The sequence below is a fragment of the Rhizopus delemar genome, genomic scaffold (genome assembly GCF_000149305.1).
Source record: "Rhizopus delemar RA 99-880 supercont3.9 genomic scaffold, whole genome shotgun sequence".
Taxonomy (NCBI): Eukaryota; Fungi; Mucoromycota; class Mucoromycetes; order Mucorales; family Rhizopodaceae; genus Rhizopus; species Rhizopus delemar.
In genome coordinates, this window is record NW_027137835.1 from 1,237,190 (window position 1) to 1,257,710 (window position 20,521).

The following is a 20,521-nucleotide window of genomic DNA, read 5'->3' on the forward strand; positions in this document are numbered from 1 at the left end:
TCTTTAGCTACTTGAACATAGCCACGTTCTCTTTGTGTACTCAGTGACATGAAAAACAAAAAAGAAAAGAAGAAAAGAAAAAAAAAGTTTAATAAATGCTACACTGGAAAAATGGTTTTTCCCCTCCTTTTTTTCTTCTTTTATCTTTACGCATCATTTTGTAACAATTCATCTACTTGCAATGATTGAGCACAGTCGGCAGGAAAAAAGGAAAAAAAAAAAAAATGAATGGTGTTCTGTTTGTTTATAAAGTGATGTTGAATGAAATCATCTGGTGAATAAGCAAGAAAGAACGGATCTCTTCCAGGTAGGACAAGAGAGAAAGTATGAAGTTTAGGTTAGGGAATGAAAGAGATTATTTATTGAAGAGAGCATATAATTTACATATTAAAGAGAGTGATATTTACAATGAATTAAATAGAAAAGTCTTGTCGGTGACGAAGCACAAAGGACTCGAGGTCTTTCTCGTCCAGCCAACAGTTGTATTGAATTAGTTTTAAAAAGGCGCGTTCGAGTTGAAAGATTTCTTCGATCGTAAACAGTCCGTTACAGATCTGATACAGTGTACGGTTGTTGATTGTGGTCGTCGCAGCCCAGGCTGAGTCCTGTAAGAATTTAGAGGCGAGCAAGATCGCACCCAGAAACATCCGGTGAGCTGTATCGTCACTGCCGACAGCACGTTTGGGCAAGTGAGATTTGGCACGTTGTAAATAAATCAAGGCGACCAAGAGTGTTCGACAGTTGATGTTGGCTTGATGGGTGATCTTTTGAACAAAGAATAAGAGTTCTGGTAAAGATCGACCGCCTTGAATGGTACGAGGTATCAATTCACATAAAACCATGGCTGTGAAATCTATCAAGTCAGAATTGAATACAAGATCGAATTCCAATTCATTTTATTTTTACCAATCAACACAGAAGGTAATGATTTCTTTTTACAATTGTTATTAGGACGATGATGTGAACGTGTAATAAGGAAATTATAAGTTGGTGGTTGTTGAATCATTTTAAAAAAAAAAGAATAAAAAAAAATAAAAAACAAAAAAATTGGGCTTTATTATTTATATTCGGAATCTTTTTTTTTTATAAAAACAAAAATCACATCTTTCTCTCCCCCCCCCCCTTAATCCTCCTCTCCCTTCCTCCTTTTTTTTTTAAAAAAAAAAAACATGTAGCCTTCTTATCCTTACAACCAAAACAATTCTTTTTTTTTTTCAAATGGATTCATCTATTTTCTTTTTTAAAAATATTTGCTCGGAAAGAAAGAGAGAGAGAAAGTCATGCATGTCTAATAATCATGATGTGAAACCACTGCCATCAACATGATGTGTTTCTTTTTGGGGGGGAATAAGAGACCTTCCGAGATAACAAAATTTCTTTTTATGGTCTTCCGTCATTTTATTTCATAGTCCCACCCCCAATTCAATTGTTTCTTTTTCGTTTGTTGATAATACAGCCACACTGCGATTGTCTTTATCAACCATCCTTTTCTTTATGCTTCTCCCCTGAAATGCATATCAACCGTGACAAAAGACATCCCCCCCCCTAATTACTGACAGTTTCTTGCTCACATCTCGTGATTTGAATACGTTCTCCTTTTTAAACATAAAAATAGAATGCATAAAAGATGGAACAGGTTGAATGTTCACAATAAAATCGATTTATTTGTGAACGGGAAGGGCTAGAACATGCGGTGAAGCATATGATTGATCAATGTGTCATTCAGGACTTAAAGCCGTTCTATTAAACTCTCTTTCTGTCACTGCATTCCGAAACATAAACAATAAAAAAAGACATCTCCTATAAAATCAAGTTCATTACCAGTCATCTTTTTACTCCTATTTTATATTAAAAGTAAATCAATTAGACCGGAGAATAACCAAATTAATCAAACCAAACGCACGGTTCAATTTTTTTTTTTTTTTTCAATCTCTCCTTTTCTTATCTAAAAACTGACATATAAAAAAAAAAAGAGGGAGAAAAGGCAACGATGGAAAACAAGAGATGAACAGGGAGTAAGAATACAAAACTATCCTCTGTTTGATTCCCAAAGAAAGAAAACGGCTATAAACAATAACTCCAAAACAAGACGGACGGAATACGTTTACCGAAAGAGTGACACTAACCTTGGATCATCCCGTCACGCCTGATCTACACTCAAAAGATATCAAAACGTGCCATTGACGTATCTATGCCATACAATTGACAAAATCAACCTGTGAAACTCCATCATGAAATCCTTTTTTAAAAAATAAAAATTGAGTCTATTCATGTCGTATTCTGAAAATAAAAAGGTCGCTTTCATTGATTTCATAGACGGTTCAAGTGACAATAAACTCAGCTTTCTTGGTGGAGGGGAATAAAAAGAGGATAAAGAATTCAGACACCCCCCATTGTTTAGAGTTTATATTTATCCAATTTAAATGGATTCTTTATGAATAAGAAAATAACATAGATGGTGTCTATAGAGAAAGAGAGAGAGAGAGAGAGGATAAATAGTTTTTATAAAAACACTATATTTCGTAACACCTTATGGATCCTATTGAAAAATAGCCGGACATTCGGGGGAAGAAATATTTCTCTTTCTTTTCTTGTATAATCACTCTAATGAACTATAAAGAATCTATCCAGGAAACGATTCATAGGTTGGATAAAGAACTTCGAGAGATAAGTCTGAAGGTGAGGAGGAGGAGGATGATATGAAACGATGTTTAATATCAAATAGATTCATGATGACCCTGAATTAGGGGATCAAGAACATCATGCTTATGCTCTCTTGACAAATTATCTCGAAAAGAATGGATTCAAAATAACCTACAAAGCAGCAGGTCTCGAGACTGCCTTCATGGCTGAATTCTCCAATAGTCATTCTGGCAGGCGGGTTGGTTTCTGTTGTGAATACGATGCTTTGCCTGGGTACAAAAACATGCTAAAAGAAATTCATCTCAGTAGGCTCATTTAAACACAGAATAGGACATGCCTGTGGACATAATCTGATCAGCATCCAAGGCTTGGCCTGTGCTGTGAGCATCAAAACCTTGATGGAACAAGACTTGATACAAGGCAGTGTTGTCTTGTTTGGTACACCTGCTGAAGAATCAACCAGTGGAAAGATTAATTTTGTAAAGGAAAAGATAGTTCAAGATAAAGTAGATTTTGCCATGATGCTTGTAAGCAAACAAGAAAAAGATCTTTAAAGAAATAGGTTCACAATCATTCTGTTATAGCATCCTGCTGCTGCAGATGATCTCTATTCAAAAACACTTGCGCTTGATTCACTCGTCGTCGAATTCTTTGGTAAATCAAGTCATGCAGGTCAAGCACCTTGGAATGGTATCAACGCATTAGATGCTTTGATGCAAGGGTTCGATAACATTGGTATGTTAAGACAGCAAACATTACCAACAAACAGGTTTATTAAAATAGAATCATGTCTTGAAAGTATCTCATGAACGATCCATAGAATTCACGGCATCATCAAAAGTGGAGGAGAATCAGCCAATGTGATACCTGCGTATGCATCGGCCGAATTCTATGCTCGTTCACTTTCCAAACAGCACTTGGTCGAACTCAAGGCCAAGATGGAAAACTGCTTCAAGGCCGCCGCGCTTGCCACTGGCTCTGATCTCCGACTTGCTTGGGCCACCAAGGGACCGATTGACGATGTGTTCAACAATGAGACACTCCTGTCTAGGTTCAAGCACCACATGGAATGTGAAGGAGTAAACTATCGACCTCGAGAGGAGGAAGAACGGAATTTGAGTGGAAGTACAGACATGGGTAATTTTAGTTATGTCGTACCTGCCATTCATCCTACCTTTGGGATCTATGTCAGTGTGCCCAATCATACAAGAGAATTTACAGAGGCTGCTAGAACCCCTGAAGCACATCAATATACTCTTCGTGCTGCTCAGTGTCTCTCTTTGACCGCCGTAGAAGTTTTATCCAATGATGAGATCTATCAGCATGTTCTCGATGACTTTCAAATAGGAAAGAAATAGAGCATCTTTTTGTAACAGTGTACAACATTTTTTTTTAGTACTAAAAAATAATAATAAAGCGGCTTTTATTCTCTCACGCATTTATAAAAAGGGGGTGGGGATGAGAAATTGGCATGAATGAAAAAAAAAAAAATTCTTTTTTTTTTCTCACACTTGTTTCAACCATGTATCCGCCTGTAGAAAATGAAAGAGAACTTGTTGATTTAGAACTTTGGAAGGAGGCATCCAAAAACATTGATTGGTATCAACCGCCTACTTCTATCTTGGGTCATCGCGAGGGACCTAATCCTTTTGTCTGGTTCCCCAACGGTCAAATGAATACCTGTTATAATTCTCTTGACCGTCATATACCCACCATAGGCCATCAACCTTGTCTTTTGTATGATTCGACCGTGACAGGCACCAAGGTGAGATTCAGTTATCTGCAAGTGCTTGAACAAGTCCAGTGTTTAGCAGGCGTCTTGCGATCTCATGGGGTTCAAAAGGGAGACAGGGTCTTGATCTATATGCCCATGGTACCTCAAGCCGTCTTTGGTCTCTTGGCCTGTGCTCGGCTTGGGGCTATCCACAGTGTCGTCTTTGGTGGGTTTGCACCTAAAGAGCTAGCGAAACGAATTGACGATTCTCAACCCAAGGTCATCTTGACCGCTAGCTGTGGCATTGAGCCCAAAGGACCGATTCCCTATAAACGTATGAATTTGTTGATGAAATGATCTGTGTTAATTCTTCTTTTGATCATAGCTTTATTGGAAACAGCACTCAAGTTATCAAAGCACCAGGTGCCTGTTCGTATCGTCTATCAAAGACCTCATCAGATACGGGCTGAGATGAGAGAAGGAGACTTTGATTACGATGAAGAGATGAAAAAAGTAGAATTGAGCGGAAAGAGTGTGAAGGAATGCGTGCCTGTTTGGAGTCATGATCCTTTGTACATTCACTATACGAGCGGTACAACAGGACAACCCAAAGTAAGCAGTGAGATCATGCCTCGCTGGAGTCAATCCTAATAATGTCTTTAGGGAGTCGTTCGACCGAATGGTGGCCATGCTGTTGTCTTGAGATGGTCAATTGATTATATATTCAACATCAAAAAAGGAGATACTATCTTTACTGCAAGTGATATTGGGTAAGAAGGACAAACTGGCCGAATCTTTTACTGACCCATTCGACAGATGGACGCTTAGTCACAGCTATACGATCTATGGTCCCCTGCTGATCGGTGCCACGACGGTCTTGTACGAAGGTAAACCGATCGGAACCCCGGACGCAGGTGTCTTTTGGCGTATCGTATCTGAATATGGTGTCAAGACAATGTTTACAGCACCTACAGCGATCCGTGCGATCGCTCGTGAAGATCAAGAAGGTCACTTGGCCAAGAAATACAGCCTGGATTCACTGACAAGTTTGTTCTTGGCAGGCGAGAGAAGTGATCCTCAGACGCTCAGCTGGTGTCAAACGTTGGTGGGAGATCGTTGTACGGTGATTGATAATTATTGGAGTACAGAATGTGAGTATGAAAAAGAAAGAGGAGGGGTATGAAAAAGAGAGTACTTAGTTTTTCGTGATAGTGGGATCGCCTGTGACAGCGACATGTGCTGGTGTCGAAAAGGATCCACGAAAGTCTGTCAAGTGGGGTTCGGCTGGTAAACAAGTGCCTGGATCCATCATTCGGGTGATAAAGGAGGATACATTGGAGGAAACGCAAGAACCCAATCAGTTTGGTCATATTGTGCTCAAGTTACCCTTGACACCTGGTGCGTTCTATTCTTTATGGCAAAATGAGGAAGGATATAGACAGAGTTATTTTGAAAAATACCCAGGATACTATGATACAGGCGATGCGGGGCTCATTGATGAAGACGGGTAAGCTAATCGTAATGTGTTTTTCTTTTGATTAAGCTCTTTTTCCTTGGTATAGCTTTGTCCATATCATGTCAAGAACGGATGATATTATCAATGTCGCAGGCCATCGATTATCTACAGGATCCATTGAACAAATCTTGATTTCTCATCCACATATTGCTGAATGTTGCGTTGTACCATTGCCCGATCAACTCAAGGGACATGTACCCTTGGGCATCCTTGTTCTCAATCATTCGGCTGTCGATCAGGATCAGCTCATCAAGGAACTAGTAGCGGCCACTCGTCGTGATTTAGGTGCGATTGCTTGCTTTGAAAAAGCAGTGATTGTATCGAGACTGCCAAAGACAAGAAGTGGTAAGGTATTAAGAAGAAGCATTCGTGATATGGTTGAAGGCAAACCATTGAATATACCAGCGACAATTGAAGATGAAAATACGTTATTTGAAATTCATCACATCCTGAAACAAAATCAATTAATTCCAATGTCATCTAAACTTTAGTATATTTTTATGCACTAAACTTGATTTTATTGGTGGACTTGTTTTCTTTTTTTAGTGCTTTTTTTTTTTTTTTTTTTTTTTAATTATTTATTTATTTGCTTTTTGTATCTGTCTTTCTTCTTAGACTAAAACATAAAAAAGGGGAAGAATGGTACAGATATTAGCCGAACCCAATACAATTAAATATACAAATGAAGGAAACGATAAAAAAGTCATGTATGGAGCATCATGTATGCAAGGATGGAGATCAAGTAAAGGCTTTAAAACTGAACTGTACAAGACTATGAACATTTATCATAAAGTATAGACATGGAAGATGCTCATACAGCATTTACATCATATGCCAATACAGGCGCTAGCTTTTTTGCTGTATTTGATGGTCATGGAGGTAACATGAGATTTGTGTATGTGTGTGTGTATATGTGTGTAACTTGGTTGATAGGATCCAAAGTGGCTAGTTACAGTGGAAATCAATTGTATAAAAAAGTCATGGATTCATCAGCATTTTATAAAGGAAAATATAGAGAGACAATTAGAAATGGTTATTTTGGTATAGATGACGATCTAAGAAGAGGTAAACAACTCAATCATTTGAGGTATGCATTCTTTCTAAATATCACAAACAGATCCTGAATTTACAGATGATAACTCGGGCTGTACTGCTGTAGCGGCATTAATAACAAAAAATGATATACTTTATGTGGTAAATAAATTATAGATTATGTATTCAAAACTCAACAAGTTATCAGAGCAACGCAGGGGATTCGAGAAGTGTGATCAGTACACGAGATGGAAGAGGAATACCAATGACACAAGATCACAAACCAAAACATCCAAGAGAGCAGTGTAGGATTAAAAACGCAGGAGGGTTCGTACGGAATGGGCGTGTGAATGGTAAATAAAAAACAAAACAAAAAAGATCGTAAGCTCATTTGATGGTATAGGCCACCTTGCTTTATCTCGAGCCCTTGGAGATTTCAATTTTAAATCAAATACCCAATTAACACCCGATAGACAAGCAGTGACAGGCAAGTTTCCCCTCTTTTTTTCATTCAATTTCTGTTGATGTCTGATAGATACTTTAGCTGAACCTGATATCATTGAGCATTTGCTGACAGATCATGATGAATTTATGGTATTAGCCTGTGATGGTATTTGGGATTGTCTGTCGAGTCAAGAAGTCATTGACTTCATACGATGTAAACTATGTGAACATAAATCTCTGGGACCCATCTGCGAGGAATTAATGGATTTTTGCTTGTCTGAGACAAACAACTTTTCTGGTATTGGCTGTGATAATATGACGATTATCGTAGTTGCCTTTTTACGTAGACGTACACCGCAAGAGTGGTACGATTGGATGGCATCTAAACCACCACCCAAGATGCCTAATAGAAAAGCAGTCTTGATTGCACCTAAACAATAAATCACCTTTTTATATTATCTATAGACAATAACAAACATAGCTCCCAATGGCTTTCATTTAAAAGAATCGTATTGCAGACTAAAGGAAGAGTCATGAATATAACAATAGTAAGAAAGTTGGTTGATCTAGAAGGACTTTAAGAGGGAAACGGGTAGCTTTTTAAAAGTATGTGAATAATCCAAATTATCAATTTACATCAAAGCCCCTTTTCTTTTTTTTTCTTCTTCTAATCTCACAATACTATTAAAACCCTTTATCTGAATACATCAGAATGACTAAAGACAGAAACAGATTGGTTTCTATAGTGACGAAAGAGGGTGATAATAAAGCAAGGTAAAATATCTGGTACTACATTACTTCTATCCTATAGAAATATAGAATGCTTGCTGTGCTCTAAAGGAAAATGATCTCCATAACAGACAAGATATTAATCAGTTGAATGAAAAAGAATGTATTCAATGTCAGCTTTGTTAGACATCAATGAATAAAACTGCTCAACGTGTCTTGATTCAAAAAAAAAAAAAAAAAAAAAAAGAGTTGTATACTTGCTTAAGCTTGAAGCATCATCAAACTAGTCTAATCTGATAAAGATTGTCAATAAACATGAATATTTTAATTAAAGAGCTTCTGTAAGAATAAGCCACATGCATTAGCACATGTACACAGCCCTTTTCTCTCTCTCTCTCTCTAGAAACATGTAAAAGAGGAGAAGGGGAGAAGAGTAAAGGATGATGATGATGTTTAATTGAAAGAAATAAAATTTGATTACAACACAGTACAACTACTCTTCTTCTTCTTCTTATTAACCATTAATGCAGCCCTAGTTGCATGTTCAAATACTTCACGTACACCATCACCTGTCTTGGCAGAGCATTCAAGATATTTATAAGCACTGATTCTTTGAGAGACAGCAATACCCTATGTTATGCTATGTTACTACTTTAATCCCTTCCAATGTATTCATATTACTTCTTCATGAGACACAGGCTTTTGTGAATTTCTTCGAAGTTCTTCAATTGTTGCAGGATCATTTCTCAAATCTTTTTTACATCCAACCAACAGAATAGGTAAACCTTGACAGAAATGAAGTACTTCAGATATCCACTACTCTAATGGTTAGTATTGCGAATTACTTATAAACTCTTTACCTTTTCTTGTACGTTTTCCAAAGAGTCTGGAGAATCAACAGCAAAACAAATTAGGATAACATGAGAATCAGGATATGACAAGGGTCTAAGACGATCATAATCTTCTTGGCCTGTTATGAACAGTAAGTAGGCTGGTATCATTCATATCATCTCACTTACCTGCTGTATCCCATAAAGCCAATTCCACGTGTTTTCCATCGACTTCGACATCAGCTACATAATTTTCAAATACAGTGGGAACATAAAACTATGAGCAAAAAAGTGTAAGTCAAGAATTTCTCAGTCTAGTCTTATTTACCTCTGGAAAAGTTCCTTTTGAAAAGACGATTAATAAACAAGTTTTACCACAGGCACCATCACCAACAATGACAAGTTTCCTTCTGATTTCAGCCATCTTGTTTTTATTAATAAATAGTGTGTGTAAGTGAAATATAAAGAAAAAAATAAAATAAAAAAAAAAAAGAAAAAAAATAAAAAAAAAATTAAAAAAAAAAATTCAGCAGCCAACAATTTTTTTTTTCTATTCTCTTTCTTCTTTTATTTTCCCCGTTTATACAATCCGATGATTATCAACAAATCATATTTGAATAATTACATGATTTGTGTTATATGCTTAAATGGTGATGGTTGCATAAAACAATAAAAACATGTGTCCCCTCATCTTCACTCCTCTCCTTCTCCTTATTTTTGTTGAACGTTAAACAATATTCCTCCCTGATTTATAATAAAAACAACAATCCTTTTTCTTCTTCTTCTTCTTTAGTTTGATTATGGAGTTTATAAATGCTATTACTAAAAATGATATCGATAAAGTACGAACCATGTTACAATCTGGAATAGATGTAAATGGTTCTGTCTTGTGGAATTCAAAAGATACTTACTCTCCTGTCATTCCATCTGATAGAATCAATCGTCCAGATTTATTAAATAATGATCAGGAATATCAATGTAAACCTTTAAATATCGCTGTCTTGGGTGGACATGCTGATATGACAAGACTTTTATTAAGTGCAGGCGCAGATATTAATAGTAAAGATGGGAGAGGAAGGTAAAAGGTAAAGTGGTAGAGGGCTGACTTCTAATCAGACATGATAGAACTGCGCTTGTCTGTGCTATCTATGGTCTTGATTTAGATGCTTCCAACATAAATACTTCAAATCTGGATCTCATTTCACAAACAAATCCCAATCATTTTGATATCATGAAGGACATCTTAATGTCTGATCCTAATCTTTATTATGCCACATTGGATTCTCCTCAATATGAAATCAAGGGAATTACGCCTTTATGTTTAACAAGTTATCTTGGAAAGACAGATATTATTCAGTTATTATTGGATGATGGAAGAGTGAATGTGGATGGAACAGATAGTAAGAATGCTACTGCTTTAATGTATGCAGGTAAATAGGTTTTCAATTTGCTTTATTCGAAACCTAATCTCTTGAAGCTCGTGACGGTACTGTGCCTGTTGTCAAGATCTTGCTGAGATATAACGCTTCTCCTGATATCACCGACAGTCATGGATGGTCTGCTATTCAATACGCAGAAAGAAATCCAGAAATTGTACAACTCTGTGAGCAAGTACTACGAGTGAAAAGATCAGAGTATACTGTAAGGATCTTAGAAAGCACTGTTCTGATACTAAATACATTATTTAGGGTAATGATGATGTTGTCTTGAAATATCCGTTAAATTACAACAAGTTATCTCATCTAATCAACACGATGCCCAACTACGTATCCTCTCTTTCCCATATTCAATTTGATACATTACATGATCTTGACATCTTGGATCCCTCCACGCAACCTCTGGTTCAGGTCATCCAATCCGCCTTTCTACAAGCCATCAAAGTCCATGACCATCTCTCTCTCCAGACTCTCTTGATGAAGCCACCCACACTCAATTCACACCAAACGCGGCTCGGCCCACCTTTACTTATCAATCACCATGACCCCAAAACGGGTCTGACGCCCTTTCACCATGCGATGCGCACAAAGCCACTGCCTTCACTCGAGACAATAAAATTACTTTACCACGCAGGAGCAGACATGAATGCGCAGACATACTATGGAAGAACAGCACTTCATCATCTCGCTCGCTTCGGTATGGACCAAGATGGCAGTTGGGGTATTCAAAAGAGCAACACTACACCCAGTGGAGTCTCGATCAAGGACATTGATGTCCCCCATCACCTTGCTCTTTGTGCCTCGCTTCTCATTCGACTTGGCGCCCTGGTCAATATCGCTGATCCCACAGGAAACACACCACTTCACTTTGCAGCCGAGTTTGGTGGCATTGCTGAAGTGATTGAAGTGCTCATATTGGAAGGTGGAGCTGATATTCATGTTAAGAACAAAAAGGGCTCGACCCCACTGGATGTCTGTAAATCAGAAGAGCTCAAGTCACGCATCATGGCACTGGATGGAGAAAGAAAGACAAAGACTCGGTCGATCTATTCCTCACTCAGTGGTACCATACGTCCCTTTGACTCGGCTTCTGAATACAATCGAACCTCCCTGATTCATCCAGGACCGATGCTTTGGAAGGAAAACAGCAGTAGTAACAGCGATTTTGAAATCATCTTGAAATCCTTCTTTAACTACCAGACCACGTTCACAGACTCCATCGAGTCTGCTCTGGCTTACCTGACTGATTCTGTCATCGGTGACTGGACAAAGAAAGAGCCGGACACGATCGAAAGGCTAGAAAAGACAACGATCGGGCTTCGTCTGGAGCTTCGTGAGGCCCATGAGATGTTTGACGTGACGGATGGACGGGTGGAGAAGGTGATGATGGCCTTTCGAGAGGAACTGGAGGAGGTCGAGGGTGTTCATCAGGCCGATTGGGAGATGTCCGAGTTACAGCATGATAAAATTGAGAAGCTCTTTGATGTCTTTGAACGAATTGATGGTCGTTATTGTGGGTTGGAATTATTGGCGGATGAGATGATTGATGAGATTGAGAGGTTGAGAAAGGTGGTCTCGAGGCGGACGGAGTCAGACAAGGTAGATGAGAATGATGTGGGCCTCTGTATCGTTCAACTCTCCCAGACCCTCTTTATCCTTCAAGCCGCGCCAGTGATAGATGGAACACTACATGTGCGTGAGGACAAGATGCGGCTCTGTCAAGACATTCAGTCGATCTTTACACAGGTGGTAACAGAGATGACAAAGCACATGGAAAATCAAACAGATGAAGCAAGATTGAGTTTGCTGAAGGAAGCTAAAGGTGCTCTAGAGCAGCGTTGGCTTGCACTCAAGGAACAGATCACAAAGAATGATGGACCAGAGATAGCCTCGACGCCGGTCCTATCCGCGCCACCACTCACAGCTGGCCTGTTGAAAAGAAAACGTTTAAACGACGGCGTGTTTTCTCTCAACCAACTCGAACTTTCCTTTGATATCTTACATACCAATCTATTCGAGATCCAAAGAGACCTTCAGGACATTATAGAACAAACCGAGAAGATCACAGCCAGTAAAAAGAGTCTGTACGATCTCTGTCTTTCACTTGAGAAGGAACTAGATTCTCCCGAACGACCCGAGTCCGAGATCAAGGCAGAGCTCAGTGGAGTTCTCTATTGGACACAGCAAATGTTCAACAAGAAGCATGCGTTGGAACTTGAAAGGGCACAACTGTTGAAGGAGCATGCAAAGATTGAAAAGGAATTGGAAGAGACGCGCCATTCACTTCGAAAGGTTAGACCGCCTGTCTTACTCCAGGGACTCCTTGAACGTTTGGATACGGATGATACACCTCTTTCGTCTCATATCAAGGTTGAAAAGGATTGGAAGGAAGATGTGAATCTGGTGATGGAAATCGTGGAGCATGATGAAGAAGGAGAGGAGGATTCGGAGGATTCGGACTCGGATGCTTCGATGACTGGTACATGTCACCTCACCAGCGCACAGCTGGAAGGAATCGACTTGCAGTGTACCTCAAAGCTTTCGACCCTTTGCTATCTTACCCGGTTGGATGCCAGTCTGTACTGTCTCAAGGTTCTCACACACAAGTTCATCACTCGATCACGTCAGCACTTGCTGGAGGTGCAGGCCATCCTGGCACAGGCAAGTACTGAATTAGAAGAGACTCGACACCGAATGACTCAGTTATATGATGATGCAGCTGAAGTTGCCCGACAGGTGTTTGCGCTCAAGACTGAGCTTGAGACTATCGTACGTCATCGAAAGGAGGAAGTGGTCAAGGTATGGGAAGTGGTGGATGAGGTATCTGAAAGCATAAAGGCCAAGATTGCACAGTGCCCACAAATGACCAAGACTCAGACAAACGGGTCGCCCAGACAGCAGAAGCAGCAGCAGCAGCAGCAGCCTGAAGATCAAGATAGGCATCAGTGGATCATTCGTGAATTGGAACAATTGCAACACGCCTACGAAAGTTTACAGGCCGCAGTCAATGATTTAAAAGAAGAACAAGCCATGATTGGACAAAACTTGAAGCAATTGGCGAGCAACTTGATTGAACCTCAAGTGAACTGTTTAGTAGGTCAGGATCCTACTTCACTTCTATCCGTCAGTGATCAGTTGACAGAGCTGATTGAGCGTGTCAAAGAAGGCGATTTGGGAACAAGACCACTTTCTTTTTGGTCACAAAAATTCAAATTGAATCAAGATACCAGTAAAGGAAGTCAAGCGAGGATGTCCAAACCTAATAACCGACTGTCATGTATCTCAGCAGCAACTCAGCGCTTACCAAATAGTACAAGTGGCCGAACTTCTTTTGTAAAATCACCTTTGGTCAGAACAGACAAGAAGCGTTTATCAGTTATTTCTGCTACAAGTCTTTCTTCTCTATCTTCTTATCAACAAGAAAAGATGATAGCCAAAGTTTCTAATCTAAGTCATGCACTTTCCAAAGCAAAGCAACAAGATGTTACTTTGAGACCTTTAAGAAAATAAAATTTTACATGTATTCTGATACATTATTTATAGATTAAGAAGTCAAATTAGCCTGGTTTCCTTTTCAAGCTAGCCATTGTTAAGTACGTATTCCTTTTCTTTTGTTTATTGCCTTTTTTTCTTCTTTATCTAGAACATTAAATAGGCATTTGTACTACAGAATTTATCCGGGGCTTTCTGTTTTTTTCTTTCTTTTCTTACTCAGTCTTACAACTTACATTCATTAGGCAAGAAAAGAAATAAGAAATTAGTGCATGATTTCTTTAAACTATAATTCAAAAAGTTACATTATCCTTCTTTTATAACACAATTAATCACGCCATAAAGGGCATTATTATGCACCAAGATATAAGAAGGAGAGTATAAGATTCGTGTGATACAGAAGAAGGGATTTTTTAGTCTTTGATGCACAAATTTTATTTTCTTTTTATAGACAAAAAGATGACAATCTATAACATACAATCAGACACTAGACCCTCTTTCTTTCTTTATGATTACCAATAAAGAATATATACGTGTTTTGTTAATTAAATTTCTTGACTGAGTCTATCTTTTTCTTTCCTTCTCATATCAGCCACACTACAAAAAGCTGACAGATAGAATACACATAACAATCTTCTTTCTCTTTTCTTTCCAATCTTGTAAACGAGTAAAGAGCGGAGATGAATAATAAAAGAAAATAAGCAAAAATAGGCTGTTAACAATCTACTATAAAAAATAAACTATTTTACTAAAAAGAAAACAATCAACTCGCTGCTTTTTTTTTTTTTTTTTTGTATACAGAATTGTGTTAGGTTGTATAAAAAAGTGATTTATTTATTGGTGTTTGATTCATTGAAAAAGGAAATATTGTATTGCAATCGATGAAAAAGTGTGATTCTGGGCAAGTAGTACATACATGTGTATAACCATACTTCAAAAAATTCGTTTTCTTGAATGCGTGCACACACGCCTCAAGCCCTTTTTTTTTGATCCCAGAAAGATTTCTTGTAGATGGATGACTCTTGTAAAAATACATCTTGTCACTCCTGAAAGAAAGAAAGAAAGAGAGAGAAAGAGAGAGCTACATTAAAATAAGACATTCAAATGTCAAAGAAGAAAAGGTCTTTAAAGTGAAGAATGTATCCAAATAATGGGTAATAAGGTCCGTGCAAGTTTATTTAAACTGTAACGATAAATACATGCGATAGCTCGGACGAAAAAGAAGGACTAATTCGCTCTCCTTCTGTTTAAAGTAGACTTCTTCAGTAAAACCAAAAGCCAATCGTATTACTTTATTTCGCACATGCGCAAAACTATGTTGTTATGAATGGTCGATCCTTTATTATTTTAAATTCAGTTTAGCTTACTTGTTATTTCGTGTAATAAAGTTAATTTTTTATAATTTATTTATGGTTATTTAAAAGGGAAATAAATAAAGTATAAATAAATAGAGATTTATAAAAGAACCAGTTATGAAAAGAAGAGATGAATATAAACTGTGCGTAGTATTGTCATTTTCATAGATAAACAAATAAGCTATAGGCACATGAGATCACTTGTCTTTGTAATCAAACTCAATAACCAAAGATTGAACTTGATTTCCCTTCTTTTTCAATCGGAGAATAACAATAGCATTTTTCAGACAATGGAAGAAATATATAAAGTTGAGTCATCTTCCTTTTTTCTTTTGCTGTTTCACATTGCTCTCTCTCTCCCTCTTCCTTTTCTCATGTACTCTTCTGGCATAATTTATGGTGTTAATGATAACCCAAAGACTTTATTAGAACCAATCTATTTTACTTCAAATCATTATCAGCAAAAATTAAATAAAAGTCAATACTCTATCAAGGATCTCATTCAATTAGCATCTCAAGTCAACGTGAAGCATGGTGCCACTGGATGTTATCAGTGTCATATTGTTTGTGGGTATTACATGAGAGCATTAAAGTACGCTCGTGAGCAAGAACCTGTTGTCTGTAATCAAGATCTTTTCGAGCTGGTTTCTGAAATGATCAATCTCGTCCTCTCTCATCGTGAGACAAGTACCTATCAACTTTTGCCTTGGTTTGATATGCTGACACTTGAGTTATGGGATTTTGCTAAACAACTAAAGGAAGAATCAATCGAAAATGATTTATTTATTCCAGCTTCTGGAATCATCAGACAAGATCCGATTGACTCTGATGAAGATGAAGAGGATGATGAAGAGGCTTACAAGAGAACCATAAGGGCTTCCATCTATCATTGTCGTGCTTTGGTCTGTGAACAACACAAGGACATCGAACAAGCATTGGTCTATTACCGAAAGTGTGCTTCTGTGAGGCCTACCGTGTTTGAACCCCAACCAAGTCTGCAGAAAAATGCTTTTTCTGCTCTGCAACGTCTTCATAGCACTAGACCTACCTTGACTTTAAAGCATCGATCTTCTTCTGCTTACAGTAGTGATTCTCATTCTTATTCTTCATCACAATCACTTCTTTCTTGTTCAAACTGTGGTACTGAAAAGCAAAGGATGCCAGTGTGTGCAAAATGTAAAATCCAACCTTACTGCAGTGTACGGTGTATGAAGTCACATAAATCAACACATGAATTAACTTGTTCAAAGGAAGAATAATCATTCCACTTTTTAACATTCTCTTTATACCTTTTGATTATTATACACATTAACATATAGCTCATTGCATTTATATTATAATAAAAGAGTACTTTCTTTTTTTTTTAATTCTCTTGTTTAATTCTACTTTATTCTCAAACATCTTGGCGAAATAGTATCACTTACTGACAATAATTAAATCATTCAACACATATCAATTAGATCAAAGCCAAGATAAGGAATCAATCTCTACTATAGCCCTTAATTCCTTGAGGCAACCCCATTTATCATTCGGCTTCGTTATCTCTTTTTTTGTAAAAATATTCTAAAAAAAGTTCTCAGTCATTCTTCACCAATCACCAATCTTTCCTAAACCCGTTTCGCAGCTCTTTCTAGAGCGTAAGTTGATCAAGTTATTTAATATTTATCTTTTACTGTTCTTTATTTCTTGAGTACTCCATATTTAAGTATAACAGGTACAAAACCGCAAAGCATCCCTCCCAAAGCTCCCAACTTGTGTCAAAAAATACAATTGAAGCTAATATGCCAGTAGTCCAACCTCTAACATCCATTCCTCCTTTTATTTGTCTATTCCATTCCATCACAAACGCTTGATTATTCACCTTATAGCATCAACGGACAATCTTAAAGTAAAAAATGAGAGTCTTTCCATTAGAGAGACATCTGTTTCGGTTCTCCCATCAATGATCCCTGGCTATTCGATATCAGCTGGCTTCAGCATTTTATCAAATATGGCTTACTCATAGAATTTAAATTCCTACTCCTATGCGAAACATCAACGGTGCCCTGTTCCAGCCTGCAAACAAGCTTTGTTCAAAGCGGACAGTGCGGTCATTATATTCCACATGGGCAAAAAGAGTCGAAAGCAGAGAATCCAATGGAAATAGTCAATCGGATATGGAAGTGGTAACTGATATGTGATCTTTAACTGGCAGCTCAACATACGCCAAAGACCACCATGCTATAACGGATACTGTGTATCGTCCCTTCTCCTCTAAAAGTCTGTCAAAGTTATCAAATAGCCCGTTTTGATCAAAACAACATTGATGGGGTTCACACTATGGTGATATTTACCAACGAATGAACAAAAATACTTTAAAATGCATCTTAAGGAAATCAAATCCATCAGTATTTACGACTAGCACGCGTTAAATTAACAAAACAAAGTAAAAGTACTATTCTCAATCTGTTCCGAATTTTGACCTTCAAAGTCTTGCGAAACATACGGCAAAAACAGATAACGACAACTACAATGATTTCTTGGCATCCCAGAGCAAAATGTCACTTCTTTTGAACCATTGAATCACCAATCTTCACATCGCAAGATGCAATACAACTAATAACAACCAAGGTGCCAAATTTATTTTCAAAATTTAACTGGAAGCTTATGGTTTGCAAGATCTCAGCAAGATAACTGTAGCTGTGCCTCGTGCACGTACTTTTCCATTCATAAATTCATCTCAAATCTGTTTTACTTTGAGCCGTAGACTAGCTTTTTGTATCAGAAATCTCAAAAGGCTTGTTGACTCAATAGCTGTTTCAAATTCACACCATTTGCTTCATCTCTCATCAACGCAATCAGTTTGATCCTTTCACTCGTTTTCTCTCTAGCCTCTGAGAAACAAAAGATGATAAATAGTACACTGATACTGTGCAATTGGTATTCCCTTGATCACACAGCTATGACTGACTTTATCAATGCTCGCCTTCAGATATCGGATGATAGAAAGATCCTTTAATGTCTATGGGAAAATAATTGGTATACTCTGTAACCGCAGATGGTGACTTTCTTCATTTTTCTATACAGAAATACTACAGTCTGCATACAATTTTCATTTTCTTGTCCTGTATCATTTGATTTATTACAAAAAGTATTTATTAAGCTTTATAGCCTAATTCAGTCAAAGAATTAGTCAAGACTTCAAGTACTTTATCAATATGACCACGTTCAGGTTCAGTAACAGAAATACCCATATGACTATAACGAGTAAGTATTTTTTTTACTTTCCTATTTATTTTTTTTTTTCTTTTCTCTTACCCAATTCTAAAGTATTTTCCAGCCAATCCTACCAAGATACCACCAGCGATTTGAACACCTTTGGAAGCAAGAGAAGGAACCAATTGAGGAATCTCAATACCTTCAGGTAACCAAATAGCTGTCATACCATTTGCTGAACAAGATTCATCTTGTGCCACTGTTTTTAATCCTAAATTACGAATACTTTGTCTGAATTTGGCAGCTACTTGACGATGTTTATCAAAGCGAACTTCCATAGGTTGGCTGGTAATGGCTTTAAGAGAGGCATGGAGAGCATAAATCAATTGAACTGCTGGTGTGGCAAAATAAGCAGGCTTACGAGATTCATAGGCTTGCATAACTAAAATAACAGTCAGTCACTTTATAATATATCCGTCAAGATTTACTTGGTAACCACTTGTTCCAGTTTGAATAATAAGCAACAATAGGTGTTTGTCGGGATTTAAAAACGTGAAGCGCATGTTGAGATGCAACCACGACAGAAAGACCAGGAGGAACGCCCAATCCCTTTTGTGAACCGGAAATGACAATGTCCAATTTCCATTCATCAAAACGAATTTCTTCAGAACCTAAAGAACAAACACCATCAACTACCACTAATGTCTCGGGTGAAATCGATTTGACAAGGTGTGCAATCAATTTGATATCAGACAAAACACCAGTACTAAAAGGAGATTAGATATTTTCACATGCACAATAATTTCACATCTGTGCTTACGAAGTGTCAACATGAGTGATAGTAACCATCTTAAATTTCTTTTCTCCTAAAGCTTTCTTTACTTCTTCAATGGAAGGGCATGAACCAACTTCAGCTTTAATGGTAGTAATGTTTGCTCCGTAAATAGATAAACTATATAAACACAGGAAAATATAAACAAACATGAAAATTAAATTTTTGTCTTCTTTACCAGTCAGCAAAATTATCACTAAAGTATCCAGTACTCAAGACCAAGACTTCATCCTTAGGTTCAATCAAATTAACCATCATATCCCAACCCAAAGTGCATGAACCAGAAACAATAAAAGGTTGAGCGGATTCAGTCAAAATTACTTTACGAACCATTTCAATCGCTTCACCGTAAATAGGTACAAAGTTTGGATCTACATGAGAGGTGGCAGGAGTACTCATAGCAGCCAAAACATCCTCATGGAACTCGATAGGTCCTTTTTTCTTTTTTTTTAGTCTTTTCTATATTTCATTTCAAACCATTTTACTTTACCTGGAATCATGCAAAGTTTGTGAGATGACATTTTTTTATGTTTAAAGAACAAGAACGATAAAGAAGAAGGAAAAGTAAAAAATACCCCCTTTTTCCAATGAAGTCGTTTTGTAGGAGATTGAATTACAAATATAGCGTGTGTATTTGAAGCTTTATTTTTTTTTATTTTTTAGCCGAAATGCGCATTAAAGTAATAAATAGAAGACAAATGAAGGATTCTTTGTTGTACAATTAATGTCAGTATATATCTTAAGGAGCTTTATCTGTTTATTTAGAATGACGATCCTGATTATGCTTTCCTTTTTCTTGTCGTATCTTTGTTGGTCCCGTCGACTATTTTTTTTTTTTTGGGATTTATCTGAGTATGAAAATGACGATAAGAATTTTAACTTGGAAGTTAATGCACAGAAAAATGACAATGAATGCTTGCACTATTTAATTTTATTTTAGTTTTCGAGTTTAAAAAAGAATAAAGATTTTTATATATTCAAGATGAGAAAAGGAATACTTATACTTTTTTGAGATAAAAATATGGATGAAAAACATAGCCATTCTGCTTAAAATAGTCTGAGGTATATAGCATATACAATTAAATTTTTTATTTATATTGAAAGAGATTCAAGTGAGTGTACGGTATCTTTAATGCATCTTAGCCGCCCAAGTCAGACCAGAAACGAATGTAAGGGGAATAAAAAAGAACATCCTTTGGAACAAAGGACAAAAAAAAAGTAAAAGGAAAGTAAATGAGTAAGAAAAGGCGTGTCATAAACATCAGTGTGAGTTCTGTGGCAACAAATACAAGAGTCACTTTCT

General features: G+C 37.2%; 8 protein-coding genes across 8 annotated transcripts; 5 read left to right on the forward strand and 3 right to left on the reverse strand.

Annotated features, from left to right (window-relative positions):
- Positions 1-413: 413 nt before the first annotated feature.
- Positions 414-1,006, reverse strand: RO3G_11552 (cyclin domain-containing protein; the record flags this gene model as incomplete). Its single annotated transcript, XM_067666136.1, has 2 exons — positions 414-853; positions 907-1,006. The coding sequence occupies 2 exons, from the start codon at positions 1,004-1,006 to the stop codon at positions 414-416; spliced, it is 540 nt and encodes a 179-aa protein (XP_067522237.1).
- Positions 1,007-2,607: 1,601 nt separating this feature from the next.
- On the forward strand, positions 2,608-4,001 carry RO3G_11553 (uncharacterized protein; the record flags this gene model as incomplete). Its single annotated transcript, XM_067666137.1, has 5 exons — positions 2,608-2,679; positions 2,726-2,916; positions 3,002-3,170; positions 3,228-3,412; positions 3,464-4,001. The coding sequence occupies 5 exons, from the start codon at positions 2,608-2,610 to the stop codon at positions 3,999-4,001; spliced, it is 1,155 nt and encodes a 384-aa protein (XP_067522238.1).
- Positions 4,002-4,315: 314 nt separating this feature from the next.
- Positions 4,316-6,364, forward strand: RO3G_11554 (uncharacterized protein; the record flags this gene model as incomplete). Its single annotated transcript, XM_067666138.1, has 6 exons — positions 4,316-4,691; positions 4,743-4,969; positions 5,021-5,127; positions 5,174-5,508; positions 5,570-5,864; positions 5,920-6,364. The coding sequence occupies 6 exons, from the start codon at positions 4,316-4,318 to the stop codon at positions 6,362-6,364; spliced, it is 1,785 nt and encodes a 594-aa protein (XP_067522239.1).
- Positions 6,365-7,496: 1,132 nt separating this feature from the next.
- Positions 7,497-7,790, forward strand: RO3G_11555 (uncharacterized protein; the record flags this gene model as incomplete). The annotated part of the gene is made up of 1 exon (XM_067666139.1): positions 7,497-7,790. The coding sequence occupies one exon, from the start codon at positions 7,497-7,499 to the stop codon at positions 7,788-7,790; it is 294 nt and encodes a 97-aa protein (XP_067522240.1).
- Positions 7,791-8,555: 765 nt separating this feature from the next.
- RO3G_11556 (GTP-binding protein rhoA) lies at positions 8,556-9,332 on the reverse strand (the record flags this gene model as incomplete). Its single annotated transcript, XM_067666140.1, has 5 exons — positions 8,556-8,708; positions 8,760-8,894; positions 8,939-9,048; positions 9,098-9,185; positions 9,237-9,332. 5 exons carry the CDS (start codon positions 9,330-9,332, stop codon positions 8,556-8,558), a joined length of 582 nt encoding a protein of 193 aa, XP_067522241.1.
- Positions 9,333-9,708: 376 nt separating this feature from the next.
- RO3G_11557 (uncharacterized protein) lies at positions 9,709-13,854 on the forward strand (the record flags this gene model as incomplete). Its single annotated transcript, XM_067666141.1, has 4 exons — positions 9,709-9,986; positions 10,034-10,338; positions 10,386-10,549; positions 10,597-13,854. The coding sequence occupies 4 exons, from the start codon at positions 9,709-9,711 to the stop codon at positions 13,852-13,854; spliced, it is 4,005 nt and encodes a 1,334-aa protein (XP_067522242.1).
- Positions 13,855-15,565: 1,711 nt separating this feature from the next.
- Positions 15,566-16,450, forward strand: RO3G_11558 (uncharacterized protein; the record flags this gene model as incomplete). Its single annotated transcript, XM_067666142.1, has 1 exon — positions 15,566-16,450. The coding sequence occupies one exon, from the start codon at positions 15,566-15,568 to the stop codon at positions 16,448-16,450; it is 885 nt and encodes a 294-aa protein (XP_067522243.1).
- A 1,878-nt stretch (positions 16,451-18,328) lies between these two features.
- RO3G_11559 (uncharacterized protein) lies at positions 18,329-19,739 on the reverse strand (the record flags this gene model as incomplete). Its single annotated transcript, XM_067666143.1, has 6 exons — positions 18,329-18,428; positions 18,489-18,828; positions 18,875-19,152; positions 19,207-19,338; positions 19,397-19,652; positions 19,709-19,739. The coding sequence occupies 6 exons, from the start codon at positions 19,737-19,739 to the stop codon at positions 18,329-18,331; spliced, it is 1,137 nt and encodes a 378-aa protein (XP_067522244.1).
- Between the last annotated feature and the right edge of the window lie 782 nt (positions 19,740-20,521).